Source organism: Amphiprion ocellaris, chromosome 12 (assembly GCF_022539595.1).
Source record: "Amphiprion ocellaris isolate individual 3 ecotype Okinawa chromosome 12, ASM2253959v1, whole genome shotgun sequence".
NCBI classification, from domain to species: Eukaryota; Metazoa; Chordata; class Actinopteri; family Pomacentridae; genus Amphiprion; species Amphiprion ocellaris.
Genome location: NC_072777.1, coordinates 33,797,338 through 33,814,537, shown reverse-complemented (window position 1 = coordinate 33,814,537; position 17,200 = coordinate 33,797,338). Strand labels below are relative to the sequence as shown.

Below are 17,200 nucleotides of genomic sequence, written 5' to 3'. Positions count from 1 at the left end.
CATACAACACAAGATACTGATTGACTGGATAAAAATATATCAAACATGTTACCAGTGTTTTTTATCCAAATCGGCTTTCAAGCAAAAAGGGCCCTAGGCCGGGCTCACACAACAGCAGTTTCAGGCTGATTTATCGTCATTTTCCCCCTCTCAACAATCAGAGGAGAATTCTGGTCTGGGATTTCAATGTTTGGCTCTGATTATTTGGCAATGTGATTGGTTTACAGATCCAGTTTTAAACCCTCCGAACTGCTTGCAGACTCATCAAAGCCACCTCAGTTCATATCAAATATGTTTGATATTTACAAGTTGAAATTGGGATAGTTGGGATTATCTCACTGTGTCCGCTGTTGCCAAGCAGTGCTGAATATTCTAGTCCTTAGAGCTGCTAATGTTAGCTGCAGATGCTATAATGGATAGTTACAATCTCATCCACAGTTCTCACTGAAAAATAGACAGCTCATGTTGACCACATCTCCCCAACCATCTTATCATCCAGACTCTGTTAGCTTTGTGCTTTTGTGTTTTTTCCTCACTCTAAAGTATTATTAGTGTTGTTGCTCCACTGTCTCTGCATCTTGTTTGCCTCTGCTTCCCTATCAGATCATGTGTGTTGGGGCACTGCTCCCGGATCACTACTTAATAACATCCTGTAGTGTGTGATGTGTGATTCTGTTCCAATCTCATACTGTGTGTGTGTCTGAGATTAGAGAGCATCATTCATCAGCATATGATTTTAAAACTCCTGTTGTGTGAGTGTGGCCTCAGGTTGCCAACTCTCCCAAATCGGTTGGAAGGGTTACAAGTTACAGCGCTGTGATTCTTAGCAAGAAAACTTCTTGGTATGATGCAGTCATCTTTACTGCATTGACAGTCTTAGTGGATTGTTTTTTCCACATATGGAGAAATTTTGCTGATAAAAGCGTGGTAGCAGCACTTTATTCTGCATAATGTAAGACTTGCAGCATTGCAAAATGCAGGTCTGTTAGTTTTGAGCTGCGTTATAGACCATTCTTATCTTCACAATTTATTATTTCCATTCAGTTCATTTCCAAAAAACAAACAAGCCATTCTGGCAGCCATCTCTGCTATAAAAATATTAAAATGGAAGGACAATAGCCAAAATCACGTTCATCTTTATGAAAAGGAAGTCAGATGAGGTGCTAAGAAAAACCAGTAACTATAAATGGTGTGGTTACTAATCGACTATGCAGTTAGATACAGCCCTGTATTTACATTTATTAGTGCAGTGTGGAAAAGTGGTGTCCGTGAAATACTTCTGATTACAATCATAGGGCATGGAAAAAAATCCATATTTCTCCTGACTTGCTGGATCAGTGTCTTATCTCAGAGACACTGCTGCCCTGTCTCGTTTGCTAAAGCAGTGTTCCCACTCTTTCACTGAGCCTTGTTTCTCTGCTTTATGAGACCATAAAACACACCTAGGCAATTACTGTGATATAGCACAAATGGTTGCTTAGCAAGCAATTGCTACATTTCTATATTTCATGCCAATCACTTGTCTTTTTAGTCCAAAAGCATTACTAGTTAGAGAGCTCTGTCAGCAGGTGCTCTTAAGTGATGTAGAATCATAGCTTCATGTACATGATCTAGTACTATTGCTCTCTTATATTGCTACCTTCCATTTAGACTTACAATTCCTCTATGTAATACATCATCAGCATAATAATGGTTAGTGTTATAAATAAATGAACCATTTATTTCTTGGCTAATTTGTGCCTTGGCATAAGTCTGTTTTCATGTCATGCCTGCTGCATTTCACTTGTAATCCACAGAGGGGCACTGTGTAGCTGTATCCAGACTGACAACTTGCATGTGCAAGACTTTTCAACATGCTGTGTAATGATAGTAGCTACCAATTCATTTGCATCCCTCTCCTCTGTAGTGCCCTAATGGGACACCAGCAGGGCCCGGGGCGATGGGAAATAATGTATTTCTCCAAAAATTAAGGGTAAATAAACAAGCATGAGGAAATGAAGAGGAAAATAATCTCTTTTACTACTAAAGAGCAGGAGAGGAAGGAGAGCAGAGGGCACATTTATTCCCCACCGATGGGCCCGCTGTGATGTGAATCAAATAGATGATGAGTCACTTGGGTAGATGTTATTGCTAGCAGCCGGTAATTCATCACCACAGCCTGCTCAGAAGGAGTGGGATTGAGTGGGATCTAAGCCCTTGTGCAAATCCACCATGATGCCAACATCTTGTTCCAAGAAAACGAAATGAGATGAGGGGGGGTATGCAATGATGCAATAGCACCTCTCATGTTGGATTCTCATAGTACTCTTATATTAATGCATGCTGCGACCTGAATGCAATTTTTGTTTGTGTTTTTGCAGAATTTAGGAAGACGCCAAGTTCAATCCCATGAGAGAGACGAGGCCATGACAGCCAGGCTTCTCAAAGCAGAGAGGGAGAAATCCAAGGTGACTGGACTAAGTCTTGAAGGCATGCTTTTATAGTGGAAAAAATATAAATATGTGGTGTTTTTAAGGAACTAATCTTTCTAAATGTTGTCCCTATTAAAGCTCCTGCTTCATTTTCCTCACTTTACTTGAATGAAAATTAAAATCAGAAGTTTGTGGCTGAAAATTGAACAAATCCCTTCTCCTACATTTTCATAATATCGCCACGACACAAATTATATACGTTTAAAAATTCCATCCGTTTTAACTTGCGTACTGCTTACCTACAGTACACTGCATGAGATGTTCATTCTAAACTTTCAAATACGGATTAGTCATCGCCATTGCACCAGACTCCCACTGCTTCGACATCATATTCCAAAACAACCCGATCATTATGCACTGTTCTGACATTGTTATTGTTATGCTCTCCTTCAGATGGAGCAGGAGCTAGACAGAGCCAGAAGATTACTGGAACAGTCAGAGGATAGCAGGGAGTCCCTCGTACAAGAGGTTTGTTTACGTGTTCTGTACCTGACAGCGTATGCAGATTTACAGTAAACCTCAAGAGACTTGAGCAAGCTGTGAAGAGACTTTTAAGGAGACTTGAGTGTTGTTGCGCCCGCTGTCAGACAGTCATGTCTTTTTCCGTGTCTGCTCGCACCGCTGATGATCCCCAGGTGGAGGACATGCGCTGTGAGCTGCTGAGGACAAAGAAGGAGAACACAGGGCTTCAGAGGGCACGGCTGGAGACTTCTCAGCCCAGTGCTCAGCCACATGGCAACCACACTGACAGGGAGGGGGGAAGAGCTGGATTGCAAGGTACTGAATTGTTAGAGGAAGAAAAGGAAGAGTAGATTTGAATGCAGGTTTAAAGATGCCAATTCTGTAACCACAGAAATAGATGGTGCTTCACCTTGTTGCATTCGTGTATTAATTCCTCCTGAATGCAGAGCAGTGTAAAAGGAGAGGCTTGATGCAGGGCCAGCAAGAGTAAAAATTGCGAAAGGACATCTCGAGTGTTGGTTAGAGGACAGAGAATCGATTTGGACCACAGCACAAAAAGAGAAGAGAGAGGGAAAAAAAGTCAAACACATGACCATAAAAGGAAAGAAAATTGAGTGTATATTAGAGAATATTGAAAATTTGACCTTTCTGTGCCTCACTGTTTTTTTGTAATCATATTGATTTTTGGGCATCAAAGTGCCTTAAAATGCAATGAAAGATTGAAAACGACAGTGTCTGAAGATTTAGTTCAATACATAGCAGTGATTTAGTGCTGCTTTAGGTTATTTAAATCTGAATTTCATATAGATTGGATGAAATATGGTTCAATACTTGATGTCAATAAAATCAAGAAAGAATTCTTTAACATCTTTTTTTAAACTGAAAGACAGACAATTCTGCATCATTCATATCGTTTATCACTTCATTTATATTCTGGTCACATCTTTAACTCTTGGTCTGTCCCATGTGACCAAGAGGAGTGATTGACAATGAATCATGCATATAAACCTCCAAAATACTCGACAAAAATATACTTTCTTTAGAGTAAAGTTAGAGAGAAATCCTATTATCAAAATATGCCTAAATATTTTTCTCACTCAAAAAATATTGCCAAGAATTTTCTAGTTTCTCATCATTGTGCATGCTGCTGCTTTAATGGATTTTACCAACAGTCACATATGTGTCTATGGGTGCGTTTAGATCGTTCAGACCTGGAAAAAGAAGTGGCAGAGCTGCGAGTTCAATTGTGCAAAGTGTCCGTCCAGAGTGAGGTTGAGGAGCTGAAGAGGGCTCTGAACCGGAAGGAGAAGGAGAGGGTTGAACTCAGCTTGCAGGTGAAGGTAGGTGCCGGAGAAATGTCTGAAAATGGGTATTTATGTCATACAAGACCTTATAACGGCAGTGATTTGGTGAAGGCACTGCATGCCAGGGTGCTGGGACTGCAAACATTGTTTATTTGTGTGGTATGTGACAGAGTTTCCCAGCAGATTGAGATCAATTTTATTCACTAAAAACATAAATTGGAAACCTTGATCGTCTCTCAGCTGGGGTTCAAATGAACACAAGCGTGCTCTTGACTCCGCCCAGGCCGGCGTCCTCACCCTGAGCAGGGTTATTTCAGTTTGTCGGGTGCCTCTCATCCATGGTCGTATCCTCCGCCAGCTCCATGCCACTTGATCCTCTTAAAATCGTCAGATGAAGTGACAGTTGGAATAGGAGATCAGAAGTCAACCAACAGTCATTTATCCTTCTCAAACTGGTCCGATGTGTCACTTCCATCACTGTAATAAGACGTAGAAAAAAATTTAGGAAAAAAAATATGTGATCCCTTCCTAAGCAGGGGTATTCGAGGCTGTGGCTGGTATCAATAAAATGTTAGTAGAAATAGCTGCACTTTAAGCATTGGCACATTCCTCTAATCTCTGATGTTCCTGTCACTGGAAAAATGTGTTTAAACACCCACACTTTCTCTATTGCAGAGTAGGTGTTAAGAGATGAGGTGGGTGTTTGCATATATCACCTGGGGCGTCTCTTATGGTTTTTACACCTAGATCAAAATAGACGGAAATGTTTCATTTTAGCGGTAAATGAGCAAAAACGAGGTATAATGAGGAGAATAGGGTGAAAGATTCAATTTTTCAGCGACTGAGTTTATATACTAATAGGTCTATGACTAATCAGTGTATGACTAATTACTCCTAACTGACAGTCTTATTCAGTGATAATACCTAAACAGCAAGAAGGTTGCCTTATTTGCCCCCACTTCAGACTTAAATCAGACTTGAAACTTCAAAGTGATTGTGATTTTCTTTTAGATACAGCATTAATCTAGAGCAGCTCTCCTTTCAGACTGTTCCTCGGACCAGCATTGTAAATAATCCAATTGAAGCAGTGTGTAAACAGCCCCGACCTTCTTCGACCTCTCTGTTCTCTCTGTCCTCGCCTTTTGTCCCCTTCTTTGTTCGCTGTACCTGCCTCTTACTCTTTATCTCTTCTTAAAATCTACAATACATTTTTTCTTTGCTTCTCTAGTACTTTTTCTTCTTTATCCAAGTCCCTCTAAACCTATTATTCCACACTCCTGTCTCCCTTTCTGTCTTTTTTATGTCTCCCACTAGCACTTGCACTCCGTCCAAACACACACCTTGACCTTTCTTTTCTTCGTATACAAGGAATTATCATCAGACCTGACGGCTCGGGAGCAACAGCAGCTACGAATGCTGGAAAAGCTGAGGGACATACAGGTAATTTAAGTGAAGGGCTCTAATCCGGGGATGCTTGCAATTTAAATTTGAAACATGCTGTGTTTAGTGCCCCGTTCTGGGCCACAACTTTATAAAATTATAATGTGAAGATGTGGAAAGCCTAATGCTGCAGTAATGAAATCCCTCAGAGCGAGACTTACGAAGCCTTCTATTCTATTCTATAAGATACCCCATGGATAAAAAAAAACACGGGTTTCATAATATAAAGAATGAATATACACTTTATTCATAAATTCAATAATACTTTCAGAGCCGCGGACCAGCTGAGAGGAGGGAGATGGAGGCATTACTGCAGGAGAGCACAAGGAGCAGAGATGAATTGAAGACCAGGGCCCAAGAGGCTGTTCGCCAGTGGAGGGCAAAGTGCAGGAGATTGCAGAAGGGGCTGGACGAGGCTCAGGCTCAGGTTCAATTTCACACCGACAAGGCCTCACAGGTCGGTGGGAGCAGACCTATTCCTTACACAATTTTTGACATCACAGCTGCGGCTAAGTAACTGCTGATTCTTATAACGCTGACTTTCAACATTTGGAGAGAAAAAAAAAATCAATTTTAACAAGTCATTGATTGAAGTGGACTTATTTGCCCTCCTCCGATATTGCCAGTGGGAGGAGTGGAATGGCAAAACTGCATTAGAAAGGAGCAAAGTTATCACACTCTTAAATTGGCACTCTAGCGATTTTATAAGTGAAGATTGGTTTACTTATCTGAAGGAGGACTACACAGCCCTCATTCTGGAGGCAGGGGGTGTAATGAAAGATGCTAATGAGTGACATTATGGGAAATGTAGACTCCACTGTTTTCCGAGCTTGACACATATTAGGGAGCAAAAATCTAAATATCTAAGCCTCTACTGCTTTTATCTTGACTGCTCTGTTTTAATCCATCCCCATGTGAGTCGCATAACTTTCTATCTCTGCAGTGCTAAGTCACTACACTGTCACTATAAGCTGTTTTAACATTTAGTCACTGGACCGGATATGTATTGCAGATAATTGAATTCTTTCCAGTCAAAAATAACATTTCAGATATCTTCTAGGACAAATGACGTCACTTTTAGCATTCATGTTTAAGGGATTTCTCATTACAAATCTCTACAACTGAGCTATAGCCACACACAATATGAATTGTGGATAGCTGCACCTGAATTATAAGTATTTGTGATTCCTCTTTAGATATCCTAAGTCTTAGATTTCTTTAGTTAGAATGATATCTTGAACTCGAATTACTAGTCAAAATGTGAATACAATTATCTGAAATTAGAGTTTTGATTTGTCAAAATGGTGTTGCTTATATTTTTACTTATATCAATGGAAGGTGACATTGACTTGCTTTTCAACCCTAGCGAGACGCTGCAATCATAACCCAACACAGCCGATCACAAGTCTCTAATAAACAAAGCCCTTCTTCTCCACAAACTCCTTGCTGATAAGCTCTTCCTGTTTCACAGCATTTTCTAATGATCTGATTCACCACAGCAGCTGTCATTTCTTCTGCAAACACTCTTCAAATGCTTTGTTGGATCATTATCCACTTGGAAGCCTTGCATTAGCAGCACCGTGCACAACAATTCAGATTAGTAATAATGATGTTTGAGGTGTCTGCAGCTATCATTTTGACTAGTCAAAACTGAATTAAAGATATTTCTAACTGTGGTTTTGACCAGTCAGAATGACATTATAGATATCTTAAATAAAAGTTCTGACCAGTCACAGTTTAATTAGAACGAGATGATGATGTTAATATTTGTATATTTAATTCTGTATTGCCAAATTCTGCTATTAAGAAGCCTTTTTTAATCCCACAGCAGGAAAATTTGCAGTGTTACAGCACCAAAATGGGATCCTGCAAAGATGTAGGGACATCATTCGAAAAAATATAAAATTAACAAGCCATTACACAACAGCTTGCCATTTGATTGCCGCTGTAAAGCAAAATTTTCTAATTATGTAGATGTCCAGGCTGCATTAATGCTAGGTGAAATCTATTAAAAGTGAAACCACTTGACAAAGAAACTGCTATTTTCCTTCTTTGATATTCCTCCCACTGTGGCACAAGTGTCATTATGCATTGTGTATGAAACGCACCGTGATGAAGCCCCAGAGCATCTTCCATTAATGTTGCTGTATGCTGTTTACATGCAGTAACATTACACTGTAAACTCAGGCAGAAAATCTGTGACTGTTGTTGTACATTCTCCCTCTGTAGTTAAGATACCAGTGAAAGATGCTTACAAGTCAGCTGCTATTTATTTTTCTTTTGGCTCTGGTTGTTCTTTCAACCCATATTCGACCACAACAACAGTTCTCAGTTGCAAACAATCTATTAAAGGTTTGGCAGACGGTGGTAAATGTCACTGCAGTTTATTGACAAGGTAGTGGTTGGCACTGGTGGACAACTGCAGCACAAATACTAGCAGCTGGCTCTGGGCAGCTCTGTCTAAAATGTTACAGCTTCTTCTGCTGCTACTGCTAGAGGCTGAGTTAACAGCCCGCCAGCTGGCAGCACTATTAGTACAATTGAGCCTCTGACTTTCTTTGTTGCATTGTCTTAGCAATAGACTCTGGCACATGCAGAACTTCTAGGACTTCGACAGCGCATACTAAAGTTATCATTAATGTCTGTACTGAAGTACATTTTGACACCAAATGTGGCAAAGAGAAAACAAATATCTCAGCCAAACTGTCTGTAGATCAGAATACATTTATGGATAGTGGAAGGAAAGTAGGTTACTACAACAAGCTACAGTGATGCAAAGAAGGCTTCTTCTGCTGCAAATGATGTGGACATTGTGAACACATCACACCACAGAACAGTCTGTTCTGTTTCTCACATATTTCTGATGTTTTTTTAGCAGCTCTGTGAGGCCTTTGTTTTATTTTTACTTTCCTTTTCTTGAACATGATAGGAGCCTTTGTGCTGCTGGACTTTGCCGACCAACTAAAGACAGTCTTAAATCTTTTTAAAGTTGCGCTATTAGAGTGTTTTTATGTGTGTAGGTGAGTTGTCGATGCATAAGTGTAGATTTCAGGAGAGACTGATTGGACATGTCCTCCTTAAAATTTAGAGCACATGTTACTCAACATATGCATTTATGTCCATCACTGAACCTTAATGAAGGATGCTTTAGTTTTTGGTCGAATCAAATTAAATTAATCTTACTGACTGAATATACTCTGTGATCAAAACCGAGAGAACAATCAAGTTTCCAGTCTATGCTCTATTAGTTGCATTACCAGCAGTGTAAAATCAGGATAAAGAAAAAGTATTTTTGCTTTTTCAGCATCACCAACTGCGTGCGTGTAGGTTCCTGTGGCAATACGATGCATACAGTTTCTGTAACCCAAGAGGTTTGCAGATACATTGTATTCCTGAAGCTGAAAACTCTTATCACTCATAGAAAATCAGCAGAAAAAGAACTGGTCAAAGAGAGATGCTCCGAACACAACTTCCTCTGGAGCTGGTTAGCTCAGCAGCATCAGTTAACAAGATGATCCTAGGTTTGGAGAGCCACCTTTGTGACACTTAAAAACCATTAGTCTTGCTTCATGGTGCATCCCTCTGTACTATGAAGCAACGTCAACATACCCAACTTTTCATTTTCTGACTTTACTAAACCTAGCAACTACAGTCATGCTAAGCAGCCGCACAAAGCTACAACCCAAAACCAATATGAAGAATTTTACAATATAATACACGCTAAAGATAACACACATGCTGCAGCCAAAGTTAGGCAAGAAAGCTGCAAAAAACTGCAAATTGTGTGACTTTGAAGTTAAATAGGCCTATCATTATTACTTTTACTCCATTTGTGTGTAAGTTGCTTATATGAAGGTGTTTTATTCAAGATTACGTATAATTATCATCAAGCATCACAAGATTGTATAACAACACTGCAGATGTAGTCCCTTTATGCTACTCATGAAAAAAACAGCAACTAAATTATCAAGGAATGAAAATAGAGCTATTGTCATGGTGAAGTGGAGGTTGAATTCAGGAATTTCACATTTAATCTGATTTTAATGGCTATAAATCATGTTTAGCTTCATTCTTTCTGATGCAACCTTGGTGATGTTAAACAGTTTGAGGAGTAAACACGGATCAAATATGAAAACCTTAATTCAAACAGATAAGCAGATGTACGACAACTGTTATAAAGTCAACATAAAAGTAGGATTTAGTGTTTTAACCACTCTGTTTTAGGATTATATTGCTATACAAAGGCATATAGAACAATAAAGGTGTTTAGCACACGTGGTTTACGCCAGTAAGAGTAAACCATCATCTTAGAAGACAGAAAAAGGCAGAAAGACAGTTTGTAGTCAATCTGCTTTCTCAGTTAAAACAGTGAAGAAGTGGATTTCCATCCCCACAAACATTACACATTCAGGAAGCTTCGCAGTGTTTAAAACCAGCCTCAAGGTTTGGCAGAAATCAGTGCAATGACTGGCATGTATTTATTCTGTTTACTGATTTCATTTATTGTCTTACACTGTTGGACTTCTATGTTTTGTCGTATTGTATGTAGTGTATGTATAGCTCTGTAGTTGTTATCTTTTTCTGTACATACAGAATGCAAATTAGCTGCTAGATAACTCAAGTGCAATTAGTTTAATTCCAGCAAAAACACACAAAAAAAAATCAGACAAGCTGTCCTGAAAAAGGTGACCTCACTAACCCCAAGCAGAGAGATGAGCAGACCAACATCCTGAACAAAGCATTTTTGTGAATTCTTTTTATCTGACACTATGTGGACTGTAAATGTAGACAGTTAGTGTTTGCACTGACTGCGTAACTTAATTGTCAGATCTCTGTATCCAGCGCTGTTTTGGGTTTGGTTTAATACCAGAATTGATTTATGAGGCGACATGTGCAAAAGTCAAATGTAATATAAGTTTTCTCTGCAACATTTAAGCAATTTTTCTGTTTAACAGTATTCTATTTAGGTTGTTTTCACTTTGTATGTTGATGAAATTTTACAACTGATCTCTCTTGATATACTTTATAGTCCAATTTATGCTGTCGTTCTTGCTAAGGCTAACATTTTTGCAGTGTAGGGTTTTAGTTGGGGCTCTGCTTTTACTAACGGCTGACAGTATGCTATCAGAGTTGTCATGTTGTTCCACAAATGCTGCAACTCATGGATGTGTAGCTCTCATGTGCAGAGGAGGCCTTTGGATGTTGACAGATTGCTTAGCCCATCCCAGAAATCTTTAGATTGTAAAGTAAAATTAATTCAAAATGTGCGACATTGTGCTCTCCAGGAAAGTAAGGTCATCCCACTGTCTTTCTGTGCTTAGCCCATGTTGTATATTAACATCACAGTGACTGCAGGCAGCTAGACCAGCATTTTCTAACTGTGTGTCTTGGAATAAGAACTATTTGTGATAAATTACAGCTAAATAATTTAATTTGCGATAACTTTTTTCAGTTTAGCTTTAAGGATTCACAGTTTAATGGATTTAAAACACACGATGGAGCATTAACATGAGGTACCATTAAAAGCAATGACTGTCACACTAGAAGGATGCCATGATTTTATAAAACTATTGACACCACAGTTTAAACTTCAGATCAGATCCGAAATTGCTGCCTTTGTTTTAAGTTGCAATTTCCATTTTGTGTAAATTAATTGTTCAGTCCTGATTTACATAGCTATAATCATATTAAAGTATGAGCACAAAATAGCGTGAAGTAGGGCTGGTGGGACCTAAACTGTAGGCTACTTGCCATTTTTGACCTAAAATGTAGGCTACTTGCCATTTTTAATCAATATCATATTTTTGTGGGCTTTACGTGTGATTAGAGGGCTGGATGAAGGAATCTGAAGCTATTTTTTAATATTTTTATTCCTGTATCTCCAGAGGAAAAAGGCTGAACATCATTTGGTGACTTTGCTCCTCTGACAGGAACTCTGTAGCGCTCAGTGCTGATCACCCAGTTAGTCCTGCAGGGTGGAAACTCAACAAACATCAAAATGGCAGAGATCCAGGCAGCCATGTGCACAAATATTCAGGCCATGACATGAGTTCAGCTAAATCTCTGGGGAGTGTTGTGTTTCTAATGGCGGTTCAAGACTCTAACACACACACACACACCACAGTATGAAGGACTCTCAAGTTTAGACACCAGCCTTTCAAATAAAATAATCAACACTCTCCCATCACTGGGGAAATGTATACGCTTAAATATTTATAATATTCATATAATCCCAATCATAATAGTTTTTCTGGTCCAGTTCCCACATGGCAGCTCATAGTAAAAATGGACTGCAAAAGCAGCATTTTCTGTACCTTTAAGTATCATTATTGGAAAAGGGAGATATACATACATACTTATCCAGTGCTATGCATATTATATGTCACATGCAAACTGGTCTCAGCTTTAAAGGAAAGGATGCAAGAACAGTGCGATTAAAACAGTGGGAACAGTGAGAAATGTTGTGGAGCTTTTCATTAATGCCCAGACAAAGAAAATGGTTGAACACTGAAAAGCCTTTTCTTTTCATGTTTCATGCTTTGTTTTGTCTTCATGGCACAGAGGACTTTGTGTCAAAGTCAGAATTAAACTCTTAATTAATGCAGTTTGAATTAATTTAATAACACGACCAAAAATAAAGTACCTTTGCTTGGTATGTTACAGGCATTGTGTTTAGCTGAATAATTAATTGCTGACTGTTGGTATTACCTTAAGAGTCACCTCCCAGTGATTTACATTCCATTTGAACTGAGGGAGTCATTTCCAAACTCAGTCAGCACCGCTGCGCCTCACAGACAGACTCCCACCTGGCATACTCGATGTGACGTGAATTAATTACAAAATCATTTCTGCCCTCTTAATGAATTAGGGAAGAGAATCAAGTGCTCAATTAAATGATTAGGTTCTGAGCTGCAGCAAAGTCTTTGCAAATTCCAGTCAAAGCCAGAGTATTAGAAGCAATCTGCCTTGAACAGACCTGACCATTGTCCCTTATCAGGAACCTGAGTGCTTGCATTTTCCTATCAGTGCCAGAGCTGGTTCTGCATATGTTTCTCTCCCTCCGTCTCTCTGTCACTCTGTCTCTGGCTCTCGTCATTATTGTACTCTTTGTACACCATCTTCCTCCTTCTCTTCATTTGTCATTCTTCATTTCCTTTTTTCCTCTCTAACTCCCTTTCTCTTTCTCCCTCCAGGCAGCCAGGGAAAAGGGAAGCTCTCAGGCCCAGCTGAAGGCGCTGAGCCAGCAGACTGAGGCAGCCCGCAGGGAGCTCGCTGAAATCCTAGGCCGGTTGGCCCAGCGCGAGGAAGAGCTCCACCGCAAGGACGTGGAGCTGTCGGAGAATCACCAGCGCCAGTTGTCACTGCAGCAGGAAATCCGGGAGGTGTGGGGTTGAACATCCAAAAATAGAGTTTCCTTTTCAAATCACCAGGGGTGCAAAACAAAGATTTTAAAATAGCTCACAGCACTATTGACTGTGGTTCAAGTTTTCATTTAACAATGTGCATCTAGTAACCTTTAGATTGAGGATATCTGCAAATCAGATTCAACTGAAAAGTCTAACTGGCTTTATCAGAAATGATAGCAGTCAGCACAGAGGCTGAATAATATCAGTATTGCATTACCACCCTGAAATATGCTAATTGAGTGTAATTTAATTATGGCACCTTTTTGAAAGTAGTCAGTAAGCACTAAAATTGTCCTTTTGAGGTTGTATCAAGACAGATATCAACTCTTTTTCAACTGAGATGCATATTTAGTGGTTACAAGCACATAAGTACAGCTCAGTTTAACTGTAGATATGGTTGAAATTTCAATTTGGCAAGTCAGTCTGTCTCATTTTAAAGTGAAATATTAATCAACAAAACACTCACTGCGGGCTTATTTTTCACTGCACTATAAAGTAGTTCAATTACAAGACTAATTTTTGTCTTGTGACTGTCACAGCTGAGTAACTAATGGTTTCATGGCTGAAAAACACAAAATTGCTTGTTTTTTACAGAATCTGAATAGTGCAAATGGTTACATTTTTAAATGAAACACATAGAAGTATCAGTTTTAAGCTTAGTTTTGGTCACCTTTCCCAACAGAACATCATGTCATAGATCAGAACCATAGCTATGATCAACTGTGTAATTGAGTTTTTATTAAAGTTTTTATTAAAGATGGATAACATAGCTTTCAAACCCACCAGCAGGTTTTGGGGTTCAGAGAGTTAAAGAGCTTTGATCAGTTTTAATAGTGCTCCTAACCCTAGGTGAGAGAGGCCTCAGCTACCCTGGAGGAGGAGGCTCAGCGTCAGGCTGCCATCCTAGCAAGACTGAGAGAAGAGAACCAGAGGCTGCAAGAACGAGCTGACACTCAAGCCCGTCGCTGTCAGAGGGACCAGGATGCTCAGGCCGAGCTCCAGGCAGCCCTGAAGCAGATGACCACAGCCCATGCTCAGCTCGCCCAGCGGCTGGCTGAGGAGGAGAGTTCCAGGAAGGAGCTCCAGAAGGGCACCTCAGAACTTCAGGTCAAGCTGACAGCGCTGCAGGAGGAGCGAGACGCCCTGAGCCAGCAGCTGCAGCTTGAGAGAGAGGTGCATCAGAAGGAACTAGACAACACGAAGGCCATGGTGGAGGACAGCAGGATAAAAAAGGATCGGGAGGTGCAAGACATGCTGGGGCTCTGCCGCCAGGAGCGAGAGGAAATACAGTCACACCTGAGGGAGGTCAAGGTAGGTCCTTGTTCTAAATGTGTCTGTCCAGAAAATGTGCATATAGACTCAGCAGCTGCTTATCTTTAGCTCAATCAGGTTTGTCGAAAAGTTACACAAAAATTAAAGATCAGTAATTTGGTTGTGAGGCAGCTTTTTTTCCAGCCAAGAAATAATCTTGCACATTTTTACTGAGCTTTTGGTGTGGATTGAAGGAGATATAATTAGTTAATTTATGAGCTTTTTGATGCTGTTTGGTGTGTATCACCACCTTTAAACAGAGCCATGCCTGATTTTAGCCTCTACGCTAAGCTAGGCTAATTGTATGTTGGCTGTAGCTACGTATTTAGTGAACAGACATAAGAGAAGTATCAGTCTTTTCATCTAACACTAGGCAGAAAAATAAATAAGTATATTTAAAAAGAGTGATATAAAAATCCTTGAAATGCTTCTAAAGGCCCGTCTGAAAAGTGCTGCAGATCTCTGGATAATGTATCACGTGTCACACACACTCTTAATTTGTCAAATGTTTTCAGATGTTCAAGGTGATAAGCCAGCCACAGAAATTTAATTTCCCTCACACCTATCCATGGATCACAGAGTGCCAGAGTCTAATTGACATTTAGAATATCATTGGCACACACTTCAAACTCGGCGCCGGGTAACATGCCACAGCCACTAAACATCTGGCATATTTCCGACCCAGCGAGACACAGATGAAATTCTCATTTAGAGTAATTTTCTTCATTGGCCAGGGCTCTGTCCTCTGAGTGCGGGTGAACCGAGGATAGCTGAGCTCCTAATGGTGTGTGGTGCCCCGTGGATCTTCATGGACATTCCACAGCTCCAAGCGTGAATATTTAAACACCCAGATATCAGACCTCAGAAGTCTCATCAAAGCAGCACTGGAGATACGGGACTCCACTTGACTTGCTCCCTCAGTGCCCAAACCCCCGCCTCCCCACCTTCAATATCTTCAATGATGAGCCCTTCTGGGTACATTGTTTCTTAAGGGGCATGGACCTCCCTGATATGGTTGAGTTTAGCCCATTAGCTGCGCTGAATGGCATTAATATCTGACATAGCTCATTGTAATGGTGTCATTTCCAAGTGCAGTGAGGACAAGGGCGTTTGCTGGAATGTTTTTAAATACTAGCCTACGGGTGCTGCAGATGTCCCTAAGAAGCCCACCCAATATTCACAGAGCATAGCTGGAAGCCTATATTGCAATTGTGATACAGTCACGTCAGAAAAAGCTTTAAAATATTCCTGTTTCCTTGTCCTCGTCCTTTCTCTCCCGATTTCTCCTCTACTCTATCTTCCCTCTCGCCGTCTCTCTGTCTTAATCCCTCTTTTTCTGCCTCCCTCCAGTTCTAATTTTGCATTTTCTCTTCCAGCACTTCTGTTTCTTCCATTTTTTCTTTATTTGTGTCAGTGCTGTGACTCCCAGTCTTCAGTCATTGTTGTTCCTTCCACTTTACTATATCTTGAGCTGTGTGTGATAATGTTATTATTGTAGATAGAAACCTAATGTCTGAGGCTCTCCTTTAAAAGCTTGAGCTGGACTCAGACATTAAGGGCAGGCGTTAAGGACCGAGAACATGATTTCAGAGTATTGGAAATGGCAGTTACTCATTCTCTTGACTCGTTAGAGAATGCTCTCTGTTTGTGCTGCACAAAATGTTGATTCAGATTCAGGCTGCGCCTGCTAGATGTGATTTAAGATCAAATTATTAGGGTCCACTGGTATATTTGGTAGACTCTGATATGATTTGCAAAGCTGCATTTCTGACAGTGAAAATGTGTCTGTGCTATTTACTCACATCCTCAGTATGTTTTAAGGCTTGATGATCACAGAAATTGAAAAGTGAAACTTGTTTCAAGTTGAAGATAGGCCACCAGTCTTTGTGATCTCAAACTATTACCTGTGTATCATCTACTCTCTACCAGGCAGATGCAGCATCAGACAAGGAGCTGTGTGGGGCGCTGCACATCAAGTTGGACAGGATGAAGGATGAGTGTGATAAGCTGGCAGCACAGCTGAGCACAAAAGACGAGGCACATGCACTTCTTCACCGAAAATACCAGCTACTTAAACAGGAGGTGGAGGACAAAGTAAGTCGGGCCTCTTTTGATATTTTTTTCACACATAATGACTAATATTAAGTGACAAAACACTTAAAATTCTACAATATTTGTGCTGCTTGTAATTAATTGTGACAGAGATAGTCTAAGGAGTGAGCAAAGAAAGCAATTTTCAAAGATAAGACTTACTTAACAGATACTAGTTCCACCTAAAACAGCAGCATGTTTTGCTATGACTATATCTAGCGCATGAAGAGAAACACAATTTGTGCAGCCAACTAGCCAGTGTATGTCTACAGTGCTCCAGTATTATTTCTAGATCAGTCGTGTTTGCAAAAGGAAGGAACACAAACATACAGAACCTATAGTCACAATGCTATCCTTCCTGCCTTCCTCGCCTTAAAATGTGGGTATCTGGTTAGATCATGTGGTCCTGCAGCCCTAAAAATGGTCTGAAAGGTTAAGTGGTGCCAAATAAGCACTATTCTTAAAGGGTCCGTCAATATGTCCTCAGGTGTTTTACAACAGCTGATGAAGTATTGAACCCTAATTCACCCCTCTGACAGGCCGCTGATAATTTGCGTGGGCCTCTTTTACAGGAACCGTGTATTGATCTGAAGTCGGCCGAATGCAGAAAAAAGGCTCTTCTTAATGTAACACGGGCAGTTTATTAACCCAGGGACAGGATAATGATCCATGGTCCCTGGGTAGCACTGATCAGTTGGTTCATGTCCTCAAACGT

At 40.2% G+C, this 17,200-nt stretch overlaps 1 protein-coding gene across 4 annotated transcripts in view; it reads left to right on the top strand.

Annotated features, from left to right (window-relative positions):
- LOC111569119 (centrosomal protein of 128 kDa) overlaps window positions 1-17,200 on the top strand; it is a 71,180-nt gene that overhangs the window by 8,276 nt on the left and 45,704 nt on the right. For 3 of the 4 annotated variants that reach the window (XR_004847400.2, XR_002746180.3, XM_023271094.3), the window contains exons 8-16: window positions 2,361-2,447; window positions 2,865-2,939; window positions 3,107-3,248; window positions 4,134-4,273; window positions 5,606-5,677; window positions 5,949-6,134; window positions 12,871-13,059; window positions 13,933-14,394; window positions 16,324-16,488. Coding sequence is in view for 2 of the 4 variants with exons in the window: in XM_023271094.3 (XP_023126862.1) it covers window positions 2,361-2,447; window positions 2,865-2,939; window positions 3,107-3,248; window positions 4,134-4,273; window positions 5,606-5,677; window positions 5,949-6,134; window positions 12,871-13,059; window positions 13,933-14,394; window positions 16,324-16,488 (1,518 nt within the window). In the remaining 2 variants the exon portion in view is untranslated. The remainder of the gene's footprint in view (window positions 1-2,360; window positions 2,448-2,864; window positions 2,940-3,106; window positions 3,249-4,133; window positions 4,274-5,605; window positions 5,678-5,948; window positions 6,135-12,870; window positions 13,060-13,932; window positions 14,395-16,323; window positions 16,489-17,200) is intronic. The other variant, XM_035948588.2, reaches the window with a different exon arrangement.